Source organism: Pyxicephalus adspersus, chromosome 3, assembly GCF_032062135.1.
Source record: "Pyxicephalus adspersus chromosome 3, UCB_Pads_2.0, whole genome shotgun sequence".
NCBI lineage: Eukaryota > Metazoa > Chordata > Amphibia > Anura > Pyxicephalidae > Pyxicephalus > Pyxicephalus adspersus.
This window is the reverse complement of record NC_092860.1, coordinates 72,247,235-72,263,587: the sequence shown is the minus strand read 5'-3', so window position 1 is coordinate 72,263,587 and position 16,353 is coordinate 72,247,235. Positions and strand designations below refer to the sequence as shown.

At 38.3% G+C, this 16,353-nt stretch overlaps 1 protein-coding gene across 2 annotated transcripts in view; it reads left to right on the top strand.

Moving 5' to 3' along the window:
- The first annotated feature begins 1,237 nt into the window (after positions 1 to 1,237).
- The window catches only part of ACSBG2 (acyl-CoA synthetase bubblegum family member 2), a 17,691-nt gene continuing 2,575 nt past the window's right edge, over positions 1,238 to 16,353 (top strand). Inside the window, exons 1-14 of one of the 2 annotated variants that reach the window (XM_072405176.1) lie at positions 1,238 to 1,361; positions 8,956 to 9,085; positions 9,713 to 9,798; positions 10,493 to 10,743; positions 10,840 to 10,928; positions 11,513 to 11,633; positions 11,928 to 12,008; positions 12,421 to 12,570; positions 12,699 to 12,875; positions 12,983 to 13,164; positions 13,641 to 13,874; positions 14,407 to 14,624; positions 14,934 to 15,073; positions 15,466 to 15,712. In XM_072405176.1, coding sequence (XP_072261277.1) covers positions 8,979 to 9,085; positions 9,713 to 9,798; positions 10,493 to 10,743; positions 10,840 to 10,928; positions 11,513 to 11,633; positions 11,928 to 12,008; positions 12,421 to 12,570; positions 12,699 to 12,875; positions 12,983 to 13,164; positions 13,641 to 13,874; positions 14,407 to 14,624; positions 14,934 to 15,073; positions 15,466 to 15,712 — 2,083 coding nt within the window. In that variant the 5' untranslated portion in view covers positions 1,238 to 1,361; positions 8,956 to 8,978. Of the gene's footprint in view, positions 1,362 to 6,851; positions 6,987 to 8,955; positions 9,086 to 9,712; positions 9,799 to 10,492; positions 10,744 to 10,839; positions 10,929 to 11,512; positions 11,634 to 11,927; positions 12,009 to 12,420; positions 12,571 to 12,698; positions 12,876 to 12,982; positions 13,165 to 13,640; positions 13,875 to 14,406; positions 14,625 to 14,933; positions 15,074 to 15,465; positions 15,713 to 16,353 lie in introns of those variants that run through there. The other variant, XM_072405175.1, reaches the window with a different exon arrangement.

Sequence of the window (16,353 nt, the reverse complement as noted above, 5' to 3'; positions counted from 1 at the left end):
TGCAAAATGTATGTTTAAACAGCCTCTTGTAATTTCCATTGGAAGTCCCTGTGACAGGGAGACAACAGGAACAGAGCTGAACCGTTCACACCTATAGCTTCTACTAGAGATGTGTAATGAGATGCAACAATTCAACTTGCATTTACAAATAGCATGCACATTGTACCTGAAAATGAGTCAGGCAAATTCTGCAGCTACAGAGTTTGACTGGCTCTATTTCAAATCAGTATTTTTTGCATACAAGGGTCAAAGTTTTTGCATCTTTTGACCAATTCTAGTTGTCAGTGACACCCAATGATGTGCACCTCCTATGAGCAGAAGGCTGGGAATGGAATATCACATGACCATAGGCAAGTGGGCAACTGGGGCTGATTCTCACTACTGGGTTGCATTATTACAATACACAGGACATGTGCCAGGGGTGCCATTCATTAATTAAGTAGAACTAAACCTTAAAAAACAAAAAATTGTGAGCAGGCTTTTTTATTTTAGGAAAGACAGGTGATGTCCCTTCGGCAATAGAACAAACTTACCTGCCTGTTTGCAATATTCTGTTGAATGTACACTAAGCTCCACATGTATGGCAGTTTTGTCGTTCATACATGTGTATGGGTAATGCTATCAGTGGCAGGGATGGAGTGAGGAAATGTCAGTTTTGATTTCAGGATAGCCCTATGTATCTTACTAATGCAATGCATGTCCATTTCTCTAGTGCCTTTGGTTGTCCATTTACATGACTAGGCTGCCAAGCACAGCAATATTGGAATTGGGACTTTGTATTTTTTATGGCTCATTTTAGTTAGGGGTTAATAATATACCCAGACATAAAGTTCAAAGGAAGGAAGCTCTATACATGCCTGCTGTGTTCTTTGCTGGTATACAAGTTGAATTTGTGCGTGAGGAAATTCTTCTCTCATTCACTAAGCTTGGTGAAAAAACACACAATGGAAACGAACAACGAACATGGTTATCCCATTTACACCATCAAAACTGAAAGTGAATATATATGTGGTACTGTAAATCTCACTCCATGTCAAGTGTTTATTCTAACCTCATTAGGCCATGACACGTCTTTATAATGAGAAAGCGTTGTTTTATCTTTTCCTTGTATAACAATAGGTAAATTCTTTTCAACTGCCACCTGCGCTCAATGGGCGTGGCCCAGCCAACCAGTAACGAGCCAAGAGACGCTTTAAGCAGGCAGCCCCTGCACCTGTTCATGTGACACACCCCAGGCTCAGCCACGCCCTTCCACTCCTCACCGACTGTCAGCGGAGTCTCTGGCGCTCTGTCTCAGGCGCTCAGCACACACTCTGATTGGACCCGAGCGGTGCTGGTTCTGCATTCTCATTAGTCCCGGGGTAAGTATGAGTGTGTTGTGTGAGGAATGGCGGGGATGTGGCTGGTTACTTGGTGAGGAGTCCCGCAGAGCACATATCTATTTGGGAGCAGGTGTAATGATGTGTAAGCGGCCTGGCTTGTGTCACCGAATTGCTGTACGTGTGGCGTGCTTTTGGTGTTATCGGCACGGTTGCCTAGCATCAATGACTGGAGGGATTTTGCGGATGTCAATTTTGCTGCAAACTTATAAATATCACTCATTTTTCCTAAGTAGTAGCTTCCTCTACTGGAATCTGCAGACCTTTATCGACATTTGAGGAAGAGGAAAATATCATCTTCTCCATTTTGGCATTTCTGGCTAAGAATGTAACCACGTGGTTGCTTTGTGTCACCTTGTAGAACTTGGTTCATGGAGGTGTGTGTGCAACTGTCCCTAAAGAGCCCATTAAAACATACCTTTGTTCTTTGAATAAGGGTACCAGCTGGATGAAGATGCATGACTGCCCATCAATGTCTGCTTTTTCTTGAGGTAACAGCTGTTTAGATTGTTAGCTTACCAGGAAGTATCCGTTTTCCCTGGGGGAGCAAGTTAGACAAGAATTTTTGCATGGAGGCGTGTGAGCAGTATATAGCTGATAATAGAGATCAGTAAGAATAGTCTTTTGCTGCAAATGTAAGCGGAAATGTCAGTGGCTGTGGTTGAAAATGTGTAGCTGAAATTAAATATGTAAAATGGCTGTTTAGTATTGAAGTGTATATATAAAAAAAACTTTTATTCCGTAATCAAAAAGGGGTTCAAAAAACCCCATGGATTCCTCAAAATTGAGATGTATCTGTCTTGTAGACTTTACTGGAATTGAGGGTAGACCCTCTTTGGTGGCTGTCATAAAAGCTTATGTCTCCAGTGTAAGACTTCCCCACTAATAATTTTACACCTCCCAACCAATTTTTGTTCATGATGATGATCAGAACAATTCACTTAACAGGGACACACATCACTAAAAACCACCAGTTTATTGTGTAAAAAAAAAAAAAAAAAAAAAAAAAGAGGGTTTACCTTTGGCAACCATCTGTGTTCTTTATACCTTTGGGTTTAGGTCACATCATTCTATACCAGCATTTATCAATTATTCCCTATAGATATCCAATATTTTGTTCACTGCATGCTCTGTTCAGACAAATAATCATGATTATCTTGTACAATAATCCAATCTGTGCATACAGCTGTCCCATATTCTTTACTAAATGACCAACTGGAGACAACCTCTGTCCTGTGAAGAGGATGCAGCTGTTCCCTTACAACTAGACAGCACTGTTTGTGTTGTTGGAAACAAACATACAATATTTTTTCTTCTATGGGAAATGGTGCTGTTGTATATTGTGATCTTAGGAATCTATTCATACACTTGTATTGAAAGGTCCATAGTAGCCTAAAGTTTTAGCATGCTCCCATACATACAATAAATTATTATGGCTTAAAAGGACTTTTGTAAACAAATTGTTTTATAAAAAGGTAAAATCTCATCTAACATTTTGTATGTAACTGCTGTATGTGCACACAGAAACTGCATCACCCCCAGGATGATGTGATTCCAGCGTGTCCATGGGAAAACTTGCAGCCAAAGAACTGCAAGATCCCCACTTGTTGCTCTGCACCATATTGGCTTGCCTCTTGCTTTTAGTCATTAAGCAGGTCTTCCTTGTTGAGTTTCTAGATGCTAAGTTTTATGTTTCAAGTAGTCATCATTCACTGCTTTTGAAAGAAATTTCACATTTTTGTTTGGGGCATCTCCTTATTTACACACTCCAACTGTGAAGGCGTTTCATTAACTGACATGGTGGGGCAAAATAGGCTTGGGCACATTGAACTATATAAGGAGTTTTTCCTGGAGTCTCAAGTAACTTCTTCCAGTCATTTAAAAGATGACCCATCAACCCTAAACCTCACAGGCATAAACATTATGCCTTTCCTCAGCATATGAGTTTAGGTGTTTCATTGAAGTGTCTAGGCAATCCTGTTTATCATTCCTGTTACCTCACATTCATAAAATGGTGCAGTGTATTGCTTAATTTCCTTTTATTTTTGTCCCATAGACCCAAAAGGAAATGAGAGAAGATCCTTCCAAAGTGCAGAATGTTTTAGATAGTTGCTTAAATGGGTGTTCCTATTGGAAGATATCCATTTTTTCCTGTTCTAGTGATGATTCAGTGTTGGACTTTCCCTGTCCCACAGCAGGATTGTCAAAGCTCACCACTCTATCATAACCAAAACAATGGGTTTAATCTCTACGTACACCCAAAGCTTTATTACATTTATACAAAGGTACACAGGCTTACTGAAGTAGAACTTGATATAAACAGATTCCAAAAAGGGGCGTGTAAGTGAAACTTTGGGTGCTCTGTTGTGAGTCTAAAAGAAAAAAAACATTAACAACCAGGACCTGTGTTGTAAGCAGTTAGGATCAGCTGGCATTTGTAATTGCTGGTGTTCTAGTTGTCTGGGCAGCAGGGCAGATGGAATGTCACAACATCTCGGATTTCTCCTTTCCTTCACTGAGGATTAAGTCATTTAACTGTTTCTAGAAGAGTGACACGTGATTTGTTATGATTTAATATGGGGATATTTGGGGAAACAAAATTATAGTTGGGTTGTCTGGCACATCATGTGGGAAATTCCCTAAAATGCACTTGCAACCCCATTCTGCAAATTAAGAACTCTTAAGCAATAATGAACTTTAAGATGTTACATCTGTAGAAGCAGTTCACAAGGGAAGTTCCCAAAAATGTTTACTTAGGCGTGAGGCAACCACATTAAGTATAGATCGGTTTTACCACCTAACTATAAACTATTTTGAGACTGAAGATTCAAAGAAATGAACAGTAACAGCCTCTTTAAATAGCTCAATCCTGACCTACAACAAAAAGGTGAGCATACATAGGTTGAAAGTGTTGCTTTTATGGAACTGTCACTTTGTCCATCCAAGGAAAATTGCCAGTCTCTTTAAAGCCTGGGCTCAGAAAGGTATGAAAACAAATTTAAACTAGTTATCTTTGGTCAAAAAAAAATGCAATCTGCAAGCTGTGATCGATGTCACACATTTTTGTGTTGCCACCAGAACAGGGGATGGTGAGAAAAATAAAATAGATATATAAATGTTTGTGGCTATATTGTTTTTTTTATTTTTATTTTTTCGCCCCCGCCCCCGCCCCCCCAGGATTATCATGTTTTCTGTCTCTTTTATGCAACAAGATGTAATTTCTGCATCTGCTGAGTGCTCCCCAAAGGTGGGGGGGGGGGGGGGGGAGACACCAGAGAATTTGTATAGTCACAGTAATAAGACCTTAGATGCTGCAACATGACACATCACTGGGGAAGGGAAGGATTTAGGTTCGAGTTTAGAACATGCCTTATTTAATAATGAATTGTATAGAAATGTTTTTTTTATGTTTGTTTATTGACTTCGACAAGGCAAGCATTACATGCACCAGTTAAAGATGTTTGTGTTGTGGGTTTTATCACAATTTAATAATTGTATCTTTTACTTTTAAGTAAAATGAACTGCAACATGTTTCTCTTCTAACACTTTTCTAACAGTTTACTAATGTTGGAACAGAAGGGTAGCATGTTTTAAATGAAGCAGCTGTGTGTCTTCATAGTAAATGTAATTACCCAGATCATGTGATGCCCTGCAGAGGTTACTTTAGAGCATTCAACTAGAATTCATGGTAGGGATGAGTCAGAGATATTTTCTGAAGCACACTTGTGTGGCTTTGCCACATGACCTATTACAGGATATTGTAAAGAGCCACGTAAGTGAAGCATAAAATATGATTGAGGCATATGTCAAGCTACCAGAATTAAGAACTGATTCAGTCAAAATTAATTGCTATATGGATTAAAATGCTTTCTTTGAAAATATTGTAAGTGTAAAATAAAATCCTCTACAGTGATTTGCATCACCTACTTTATTCTTTGTGGAATTTTGGTCCATATTTGCACTTCCACAAAGTACCATAGGTGCTCCAATGGATTAGGATCTGGTGAATGTAAAAGACATTTGAGTGAACTCACTGTCATGTTCAAGAAACCCATTTGAGATTATTTGAACTTTGTGGCATTGTGCAATATCCTGGTGAAAAAATGGCCATCAGAGGGTGGGGGCATTGGTCATAAAGGGGTGCACATGGTCAGCAACAAAACTAAGGTTGTGGCATTGAAATGATACTTAAGTTGGTACTAAAGATTCCAGTGTGCCAAGAAAATAACCCCCAAACCAAATAACACCACAAACCTGAACCACTGCTACTAGGGAGGATAGAGCTCTGTTTTCATGCCAACACCAATTTCTGGCATTAACGTCTGAATGTTGCAGTGAAATTGAGACTTATTAGACGAGCCAACATTTTTGCAATTGTTTCTTCTATTTGGTGATTTGCACGTCAGTTTTTAGCTGACCAGTGTGGTTTCCTACTGTAGCCCATCTGATTCAAGCCCCCCCCCCCCCCAAAAAAAAAAGCTTTATTACGATGCTCTAAAACTACCCCAAGTGTGTAGGGATAGCTGTTGTGCTCCGTGTATGAAGTTAAAACGGAACCAAACAAAAACGCCTCTCACATTTACTTCTGCAGATCCCTTTGTCCACTGGAGCTTAGCTGGATAGGTGCGTCCTTCTTCCTCCTTCTGCCTACTTTTTTTTTTTTTTTTTTAGATGTGCATTAAGCAGTTGATAGGACAATATATTGGGGCGTTGATGTAATTAAACAAAACATTAGATAACTGAAACATATTTTAATTAGGATACCACCCAAAACTGTATAGTGTGTTCACAATTTTACATTGTTTTTCTTCTTCAGTGTAAATCCTTTGCAAGTTATTAGCTCTAATTATCTGTGTTTATATAATGGTCTTATTATGTTTTCATTAATGAAATGTAATATTGCTACACTAACAAGTAGAGCCATAACTGATCAAACACTGACCTTGTCTCTCCTCTGTCTGTTTTGTGCTGTCTGACCTGTATTTATCTTTTTCTTGCAATATAGATAGCGTGTTTTGTAATATTTGACTGTCTGCTGCATTTATTTAGACTGTGTTAGTGTGATATCTGGGTTAAAGTCTCTGAAATGACTGGGTTTAATTAACAAATATAAGAAACCTAACTAATGGATGACCATAGAACCTCCTAGCTGTGTATTAGACCTTTTCCCTTATAGTATTGTTAATAATTTATAATACATCCTCTTTCAGCTGGCTTATCGTCCCAACACCTGTGCAATTCTTAGGTTTGCTGTCTGTGTATTTATTTTTGTCTGACCGAGAGTAACCCTGCTAGAGCATCAGGCTGTGCTAGTGGGAAGTGAAATGCTGTGCACATCCTCTGGGAGGCTTGTGTAGTGATGCACCGCCATGTGAAGAGAAGTGGGGGCAGCTTGTCAGGCCACTCCAAAAAAGGAGTGTGGTTTGTGGGCTGACAGGCGGCATCCAATTACAGAGGAGTGTTGTAGTGAGGTCACATCACTACTTGTCTTCCTGGTGGGGCTTGGTTTACCAATCGGATCTGCTAGTAAGGAACAGGGAAGCTGTACTGGTGACTAGTACATACTGCAATAGGGAGAGGTGAATGTCAGGCTTGTGAAGATGCTATGTGAGTATGACCGCTCTATATTCTAATCGGCATGTTAACCTTTCTCGTTTTGTTCTCTACTACTACAGTGCATATGCATTTTCATTTAGTAGAAACCTGTAGGATGTGTAGTATTACATTTTTTTTTTTTAATTCACGATTAATGACAATCATATATAAAATGTGCTTTGCAACAACTGCGTTTTTCTGTGGAACACTTCTGATTTGTAAGGGCTGTAACAGGTCAGAATCGCAGTATTGGACTAACGTCAATCTATGGTGTATGACTTGAATCCATTGAATTTTGGATTACTGTTTAACATTGTGTATAATATAATATATATATATATATATATATATATATATATTTCACCCCCTCCCATAATGTGGTCAAATCAATGGTTACTGTTGACACTGCATGTCCTTCCATATGTTAAGGTTTACTGTTGATGATGGTGAAAGTGAATGGAGGCTTGTTGTGGTAGGATATAAAATGATGAATTGTGTCCTATACCTGCTTATTCTCCACAAATGACATATGAATAATACACATTCGTTAAAGTTACCTGTAAGCTTTGCATACATAAAAACTGATCAGGAGAGTGTGACTGTTCTCCACCTAGATCATCTGCGTGACCTGAAAAAGCTTGCATATTGGAATGTATATGCGTATGGTCTTGACTGTGTGTGCTTGTGTAATATTTGGCTTGAATTTGCATCTATAAAGGGCATGACTGCTTCTGGTTGGCTTTTGTATTTTAGTTTTTATTTAGCTTTAATTTATTCAATCAGTGAACATTGTCAGATTTTTTTTTTTTTTTTTTTTGTCTTCTGGCACATCTTTGTAAAGATAAGTGTGAAATGGCAGTTTTTGAGTTCATGGCAATTCATCTTGATTGTCGGTGGAATACTAAACTGTAAAATTAGGAAAACCTGTTGAGGTAATTGCTGCTTTTTAGGCTGTCCCTCGATGATAAATGCATGTACCATGCGTAGCCTGATGTTTTAGTTAGGCTTGCACCTACTCACAAGATGTGTAAGGGTACCTGCACATTGTGCTGCCCTCTAGTGCCCGAGCATCTGGATGGCTTTTTAGATTGACATAATGGATATGTAGTCAATTTTTTCCCTTCAAATTAGCATTATCTAATGCATAGATTGCTGGGTGTTTGGCCAGCTTTTTAAAACATTTGCTTCTATGACATTCACAGTGAGAGCACTGTGGCCAAATGAGCCCCCATGTGACAAAAGCCTGTGACTGTAAGATTTACATTTACTCCTATCTGTAGTAGTGATAGTAGTCACCAGAACAAAAAAGGTGGATTTCCCCAGTTGGGAGAAAAATGGCAGTAAAGTTGGATCAGATTTCTAGTTGCGTTGGCTACTTTTTGGGAAGTAAATTCAAACCTTATTTTCAAACTCCCTACTGTAAATTTTCTCTTTTTGTCTTCACATAGTCCCTTCACATACTATGCAAAGTTGGAACTTGAGGTGTTTGTAGACATCCCTGTTTAACTGAGGTTTGCAGGGGAAAACTGATCAATTAATGAAATCTGTCCGGTCCCCACCCCTTTACCTCATGCGCACTCTTGAAAAAAAATATCTGGTCACTTATTCCCCACACTGCATTTTTACAGGAAACCCACATGACAAAGGAAATGATTTTACTTCCCAGGTTTGCAGTGTTTCAGGTGGCTGGCCAGACAATGTCTGAATAGAGAGTTTATGAGCAAAACATCTGAGTCACCGACCATATATATATATATATATATATATATATATATATATATATATATATATATATATATATATATATACAATATATATATTTTTTTTTTTACCATTCCATCCCTTTCAACTTGACAGCTTCATAAATGGGCCAGACTTCCACTTGAACAGGAAACAATCAAATAAAACTTAAGAGAAATACAAAGCTTTGTTTTTTGACCCATCTATCTTGCATGAGCTTATTTATTTATTTTTTTAACAGTAACATTGCAGTGTGATCCAGACATGTCTGCTGTGGCAATGAGTGCTGCTACTGAAATAAGGAAAAATACAGGTGACACATTGGAGCATGATTTGTGCTTAAAAGACATACATGTATCACCAGCACAAAGGTAAGATTTTTTTTTTTTTTTTTTTTTTCTCCCTGTGATGTAATTTTTTTTGCTTTCATCGACTTGATATTGACTTTCCTCCTCCTTCTCATTTCACCCTATTTTTTCCTATAGGTAGCTGTCCTCCTGTCCAACATTTTTTATATTCCTGTTTACATGAACTGAATAAACTGGACAGTAGCATGCATAGTTGGCTCAGTGGATAGCACTCTTTCCTTTCTAGCACTGGGGTCCTGGTTTTGAATCTCTGCCAGGACATTTTTGGGGCAATTGCTAATAAATATTGGTATTGAGCTATGAAGTAAAAGCACGTTTCCATTGTGACATTTCCAAAATCAGTGTAAAATTTAACTACAGCACTACAAAGATCATTGATGCTTAACTTGAATGTGGAGTTGAGCCCTAATTGCTCCTATGAGAGATTATCCCTAGGACTTCTCCTCCCATAGTTTATTGCTATAATTGGGAAGGTGTAGGTATTGGGTTCTTATATTTTACCATTAATATTTGTCCACTTTAGTGTCTGTCAGTTTTATGATTTTTTTTTTTTTTTGGTAAAAAAAAGTCCTTAAGGAAAACAAAAAGGGCATAATATGCAGGTTGATTTAATTTATTTTGTCTGTTTAGCTGTGCAGAAGAAAGTGAGGAGCTGTCAAAGCAAAACAAAGATGAATCGGGTGTGACTGATGCAAATCCTGAAGCGACATCTGTGGGTATGTACCCTAAAAAGAATGTAGATCAGGATTTCATGTTATGACTTCCTGGTGCTTGCTTGTTTTAGATGATTGAGCCAGAAGGTATTGAATTGGGCTTACCGACTGTCTAAAAGCATTAAGCATAATGTCTGCAATAACTGTTCACAGTGAAGTAAATATGTGGGCTCCTCTTGTTTACGGTAGAAAAATAGTTCCATGTATTTGAAGCTGGTAAGTCAGGGGACTGAAATATGCAAATAGATGTGATACATGACCTGCCACCTCTGTTTTCCCAGTATGTGATGAGCCCATGACAAATAGTGAAAGGTTGAAAGTAAGATGTTGCAGAGAAATTGTTTGACAGATTTATCCCAGAAAGCAAACATTAAAAAAAAATCAAACCTTTAAATGCAAGAACTGAATAGTACTCATGGGTAAAACGGTTGTAAACTTTTTATTAGGTTTTGATCAATGAACAACAAAAAAATAATCCTGTATACAGGTGCTTTTTTTCTGACAATTTGTTCTCGCAGGGCTTGGTTGTATGGCTTTGTGGCATCAATTTCATATACTGCTAGTGTTCCCCAAACATTGTGTAGGGTTATCTGAAGTGCCAAATGTCTGCTTTCTGATAGAGGGTAAATTGTAATATTGTCCTTGAATTACATGCAATGTCAAGTTAGAATTTTTACCAGATGTAATTGCTTTCTAGTTCTGTCAAATATCTCTACGTCTGATTTGAAATTCTGGACTACACAGAGGGATGGCTGTGTGAAGCTACGGATGGAAAAGTCTGGTGTAGCCAGTCTGCCTCCAGTCACCATTCCCCAGTTGTTTGAAGATACTGTTCGGAAATATGGTGATAATGTTGCTCTTGCATATAAACAGGGAGACCAATGGAACAAACTGACTTACAAACAGTACTATGAACAGTGCAGGATAGCTGCCAAAGGGTTTCTTAAGGTATGGTGCTTTTCACTGTATGGTGAGTGTGTGTGCATGTATTTTTGATATTTATTTTCATACTTCTCTCACCTGCTTCCTTTTAAATATTTGAAGTTGGGCCTGGAACGATACCATGGAGTTGGCATCCTGGGGTTTAACTCTGCAGAGTGGTTCATTGCTGATATTGGAGCGATACTTGCTGGGTATGTCCATACATTGTATTAAAAATAAATGGCACTGCTGTGCGCTGAAATGGAGGGGAGGGTGGCATGCTGCTGATTTATGTATTAATGCTTTAGCTTTCTTTAGGAATTAAACCATTTTTTTTCTTAATAAACTATACTTTTCTGCATTTAATTGGTATTGGGAGGGTTGGCTATGTTGCAGTAATTTTCTAGTGTTTACAAAATGATGTACTTTCTTATCAGGGTGAGATATGATAAATTGTAATAATGGATGATAAGCGTTGTACTGTTATGTAAGGAATTTCACCTTAAGATGCAAGTTCATAAGATTTCAGTGCAGTCTTGTGTAAATGTTACACTAAAGTTGCAGTCCCCATTCAATACTCGCATTATTATATTGGTAACGTTTACCTTACTGATCGATAGACTTGTAAAGCACAAAGATTTTTCAAGATGTTGGAGAAAGGTGGTGGGGATGTCTGGTATCATTGCTTTATGATAATGTAATATGCTGTCCTGTTTCCTTTCTAAAAGCAATTCTGTCAGTATCTTGCTGTCTTCCACCTGCAAAAAATAATGTATGTATTTTTTTTTTTTGTCAGAGGCTTTGCTGTAGGCATCTACACAACCAATTCTGCAGAAGCTTGTCAGTATGTGGCAGAGAACTGTGAAGCCAACATTCTTGTGGTGGAAAACCATAAACAACTGCAAAAAATTCTTCAGGTAAGTAACCACTAGTAAAAGTGCAGTTTTCTTGGCACAGACTGTAGTTATAATGTTTACTTTTGAATATTTGTGTGCTTTACACCTAGATAACTTGGACAGCTTCCCCAACTGGTAAGAGTAATTTGCAGTCTGTACTGGCCTAAAGGATAGTGTAGTTGTCTGTAGGGTTAGCATTACTCTTCGACCTCATCAACCTTATTAACATTTACTAAAACCCAGTAGTTTGAAGCTTTTACAATTATTTTGTTTTTTTGTCTAAAAAATTATGAGAAAATGCATTGTCTGTTTCAGGTTCAGGATCAGCTGCCCCATTTGAAAGCAATTGTGCAATACAAGGATGAACTAAAAGAGAAGAGGCCAAACCTATACACAGTAAGTATAAAGCTGTAAATGGGATTTTGCTTATCCGTTTGCAATTGGGAACCAAATTTTGCCGTAACAAGTAGTGTGTGTGTGTATAATGTATGTAAAATTGTAAACATAAGGAGACAAGTTAAATATTTTCCTCCATAACATCACACTTGTTTTACTGAAGAAAAATAACTTTTTTTTTATGGAGGATTATGTAACCTTATCTACTTCTTATTGTGTGACGGCTTGGCCCAAAGGATGCTTGGGGAAATTGGCCCAACGTGGTTAAATCTGTAAGCTCATGCTCTTCATAGGTAAAGCACAGGTTTGCTGAAGTCTTAATATGCAAATTTGGTCTAGCCTAAGGTGCTGGACAGAAGTGAATTTTAGTAGTTCTAATGTTCATAATTTTTTTTTTTTTTTTTTTTTTTAGTGGGCTGAATTAATGCAACTTGGAAAAGATGTCCCAGATGCTGAACTGGACCAGATTATCTCTTCACAGAATCCCAACCAATGCTGTACTTTGATTTATACCTCTGGAACCACTGGACAGCCAAAGGGGGTCATGTTGAGCCATGATAATGTGAGTGGCTATCCGGAGATAAAAACAAGTTGGTCCTACAGAACATGAACAAAAAAGCTTTAAATTTAGCAACTGACTTACCAACTTTGTTGGTTGTGTGTGTTTTTTTTTTTTTTTTTTTCCCCCAGATTACTTGGACGGCAGCAGCAGCTGGGAAGACTGTTCGTCTTCGAGAGGCCACTGACCAGCAGGAGATAGTAGTTAGTTATTTGCCACTTAGTCATATTGCTGCACAGATGATTGATGTCTGGCTAACTATGAAGTATGGTGGAGCCACATATTTTGCACAGCCAGATGCTTTAAAGGTGACTAATATATATAATTTTTTTTTTTTTTTTTTGAAACCTATGCCAGAGTAACTTTGTATCTGAATACATTTTTAACTTTTCATTTTTACCCCTTCCTAACTCAGGGGTCATTGGCAAACACTTTGAGAGAAGTAAGGCCAACTGCCTTCATGGGTGTTCCTCGTGTATGGGAAAAAATGCAAGAGAAAATGAAGGCTGTTGGGGCCAAGTCTTCAACAATCAAGCGCAAGGTAGCCTCTTGGGCAAAAGGTGTCGGCCTAGAAACTAACCTAAAAAGAATGAATGGGTAAGGACTACCACTTACTACTAAATAGCAGTTTATTTTTTATGTATTTAAGTCTTTGTAACTTGTGTACTGGTTGTTAATTTATCAATTTGATTCTAAAATCAGGCAGTTGGGTGAAGGTCTAATATTACATAAAACACATATATACATAGACACCTGTGCTTGTTTTTGAATAATGCCCAACAGATATCCATTTCACTGCTAGTGGTTTTTCCTGTCCTGGCACCCTAATGCATTCTGCCAAATCTTTTACTTTGTGTGAGTTTTTTTTGTATATTGCCCAAGTTTTGGTCTTTATCAGATAGCATGTTGGGTCAGTTGGTAAGGTATACATGTTTTATCTAGGACTTTGACTGTGACCAAGGTGTTTTTTAGAATATAAAAGCAGTGTGCTAAGCATCCTGTAACAATGTAAAATTTCATGTGTGTATGATATATTGTGTTTGTAATCTCTCCCAAATTCATTGTTACCATAGTGCTTCTCCACAACCAATGAAGTATCATGTTGCAAAAAAATTGGTATTTAAGAAAGTTCGCAAAGCTCTCGGACTGGACCGCTGTTCAAAATGTTACACGGGGGCAGCCCCCATCACTAAAGACACCCTGGAGTTCTTCCTCAGCCTCAATATTCCTGTGTATGAACTGTATGGTATGAGTGAGAGTTCAGGTCCACATACAATCTCTCTGCCTGATGCCTTTAGGATTATGAGGTATGTTTCAAAAACTTCTTTAAAACCTGCACCAGCTTTAAAATGTCTGTATTTGCAAAATTGTCAAGTGGAATAATATACATGTAAATATGTAACCTGTAAAGGACTGCATAAAAATACCATGAATTTCTCATAGGAAGACTTAAAGCAGACCTAAACTAAAATTTTTACCTTTCATAAAGGAGTACTTTTTTTTTTTAAGTTGGTGTTTATAACATTTTAAAGGGGGTCTACGAAATAGGATCATATAATGGATCATAAAAGTTGCCATTGCTTGAGTAGGCAGGTCAGGTGTTCAGCTAATTATTATTATTAAATAATAATAATAATTGACACAGTTATCCCAAAGTTAGCATTTTGATTCAGTTGTGTGGCTGAAACCATAGGAACATCTTTATACCCAGGCTATTAACATTTTTTTAAATGTTGTGGGTTACCAAGAACCTTGCTATAACCTGTTAGCGCATTGGTCTTCCAATGTCTGTTTTGTTTCAGTTCTCAAATGGTGTGTGTTTTTTTTCTTTCCTTTTAGCTGTGGGAAAGTAATGTCTGGCTGTAGTACAAAAATCTACCAACCAGATAGTGATGGCAGTGGAGAAGTCCTCTTTTGGGGACGCCATGTGTTTATGGGATATCTCAATATGGAAGATAAGACAAGAGAGTCCTTGGATGAGGAGGGCTGGCTACATTCAGGAGATCTTGGGAAGCACGATGATAAAGAATTTCTGTTCATCACTGGAAGGATTAAAGGTGACAATCCTCTTCTATGAGAGCTACTCAAAACAGCCAAGTTTATAACTGGGAATTATAAATGCCTATCATCTGGATGTGTAGTTACTTACATAGAGGCTGTCAAATGTAAAGTGTTTACTTTGGTATTTTGCTAAGGGAGTAATCAAATTCTCATTTATGTTCCTCTAAGATGTTGTGTGTTTGTTTTAGACATTTTATAGCCAGGTTTATGAAGACCGTTTCAGAAGACATTTTTATTTTAAAGTGCAACAACGTTTAAATGGCCTTTTTATAGTATGTTTGCTAATGATGAAATTCTGTTCACAGAGCTAATAATCACAGCAGGTGGAGAAAATATCCCTCCTGTCCCCATTGAAGATGCAATAAAGGAACAGATACCAATAATAAGTAATGCCATGCTTATTGGAGACAAAAAAAAGTTCCTCTCAATGCTACTTACACTGAAGGTAAGTGTACCCTGTTGAAAATGAAAGTATATTGGCTATTACCACATTCTTTTAACATGGTCATGTGATGAGCCACAGCCCTTTTTTACATTTGCCAGCATATGCTGTTCTCAGTAATGTATAGAATGGCACTCATGTTGTGACATGAGACTCCTGCAGCATTCCTCTGTGAACCTAGGTTGTATTATAATGCAGCTCATGAGACTTGGCTGCCTCCACTTGCAGAAAGTGGCTTAAATGATGCTGAATATCATTCAGCTCTGAAGTGGGGAACACAAAAGGAATGCTGGAGTGTGAAAGGGGCAAGTAGAGTTTTAGTGTGTGTTTAGAATTACCAAAATTTTAAAAAGGTAAACCATTTTTAATGACATTAATCGCTTATTTTCCTACAGTGCAATATGAATCTTGACTCTGGGGAACCAGAAGATGAGCTGACCTCAGAGGCAATTGAATTTTGCCAGAAAATTGGAAGCAAATCCACAAAGGTGTCTGACATTGTTGGGCATAAAGACAAGTTGGTTTATACTGCAATTCAAGAAGGTGTGAATGCTGTGAATGAAAAATCCACTTCAAATGCACAGAAGATTCAGAAATGGCTTGTTCTAGACAGGGATTTTTCTATTACAGGTGGAGAGCTTGGTAAGTGAGAACACTTTTGTTTGCAGATATTTTTCAAGTACTGTATTTTTCGGGCCATAGGGCGCACCTGACCATAAGACGCACCCAGGTTTTAGAGGAGGAAGCAAGAAAAAAAATTCTGAACCATATTGTATAAAGAGAGCGAGGGCACTGGAGCTAATGAGACAATGAATGGCAGAACATTGCTCTACAATACTATAGTGACAGGAAAGCTACACCTCACCTGTCAGAGGAGAATACCGTGCTGCACAAGAAAAAGACCTGCTGCACAAAAAACAGCCCAGCACTGCTCACCTCAGACTTCTCTCTCCCCACTCCCCACCATTACATGGAGCCTTCTCACACTGAAAGACATCATCATACCTATAGACCTGCAGGCAGCAGGAGTTGCTAGTTAACGGCAGGGAAGGGTAAGGCAGGGCTTTCTGTCTGTCTTCTCCACTGCCTGATGATTTTAGTGCAAGGTCCCTCGAAGAGGGTGGAACGGCACTGCAGCCGTTCCTCTTTCCTCCCCCTAGGAAGTGTGTACGATCCCGGCATCTGTGTTTACGAGGCTGCAAAACGGAGGGGGTCATGCTGCAGGGTGGCTGCCAGGCAAGATGGAACTGCAGCCGCTTGCTGGGCCCCCCTTGGAAGTGCAG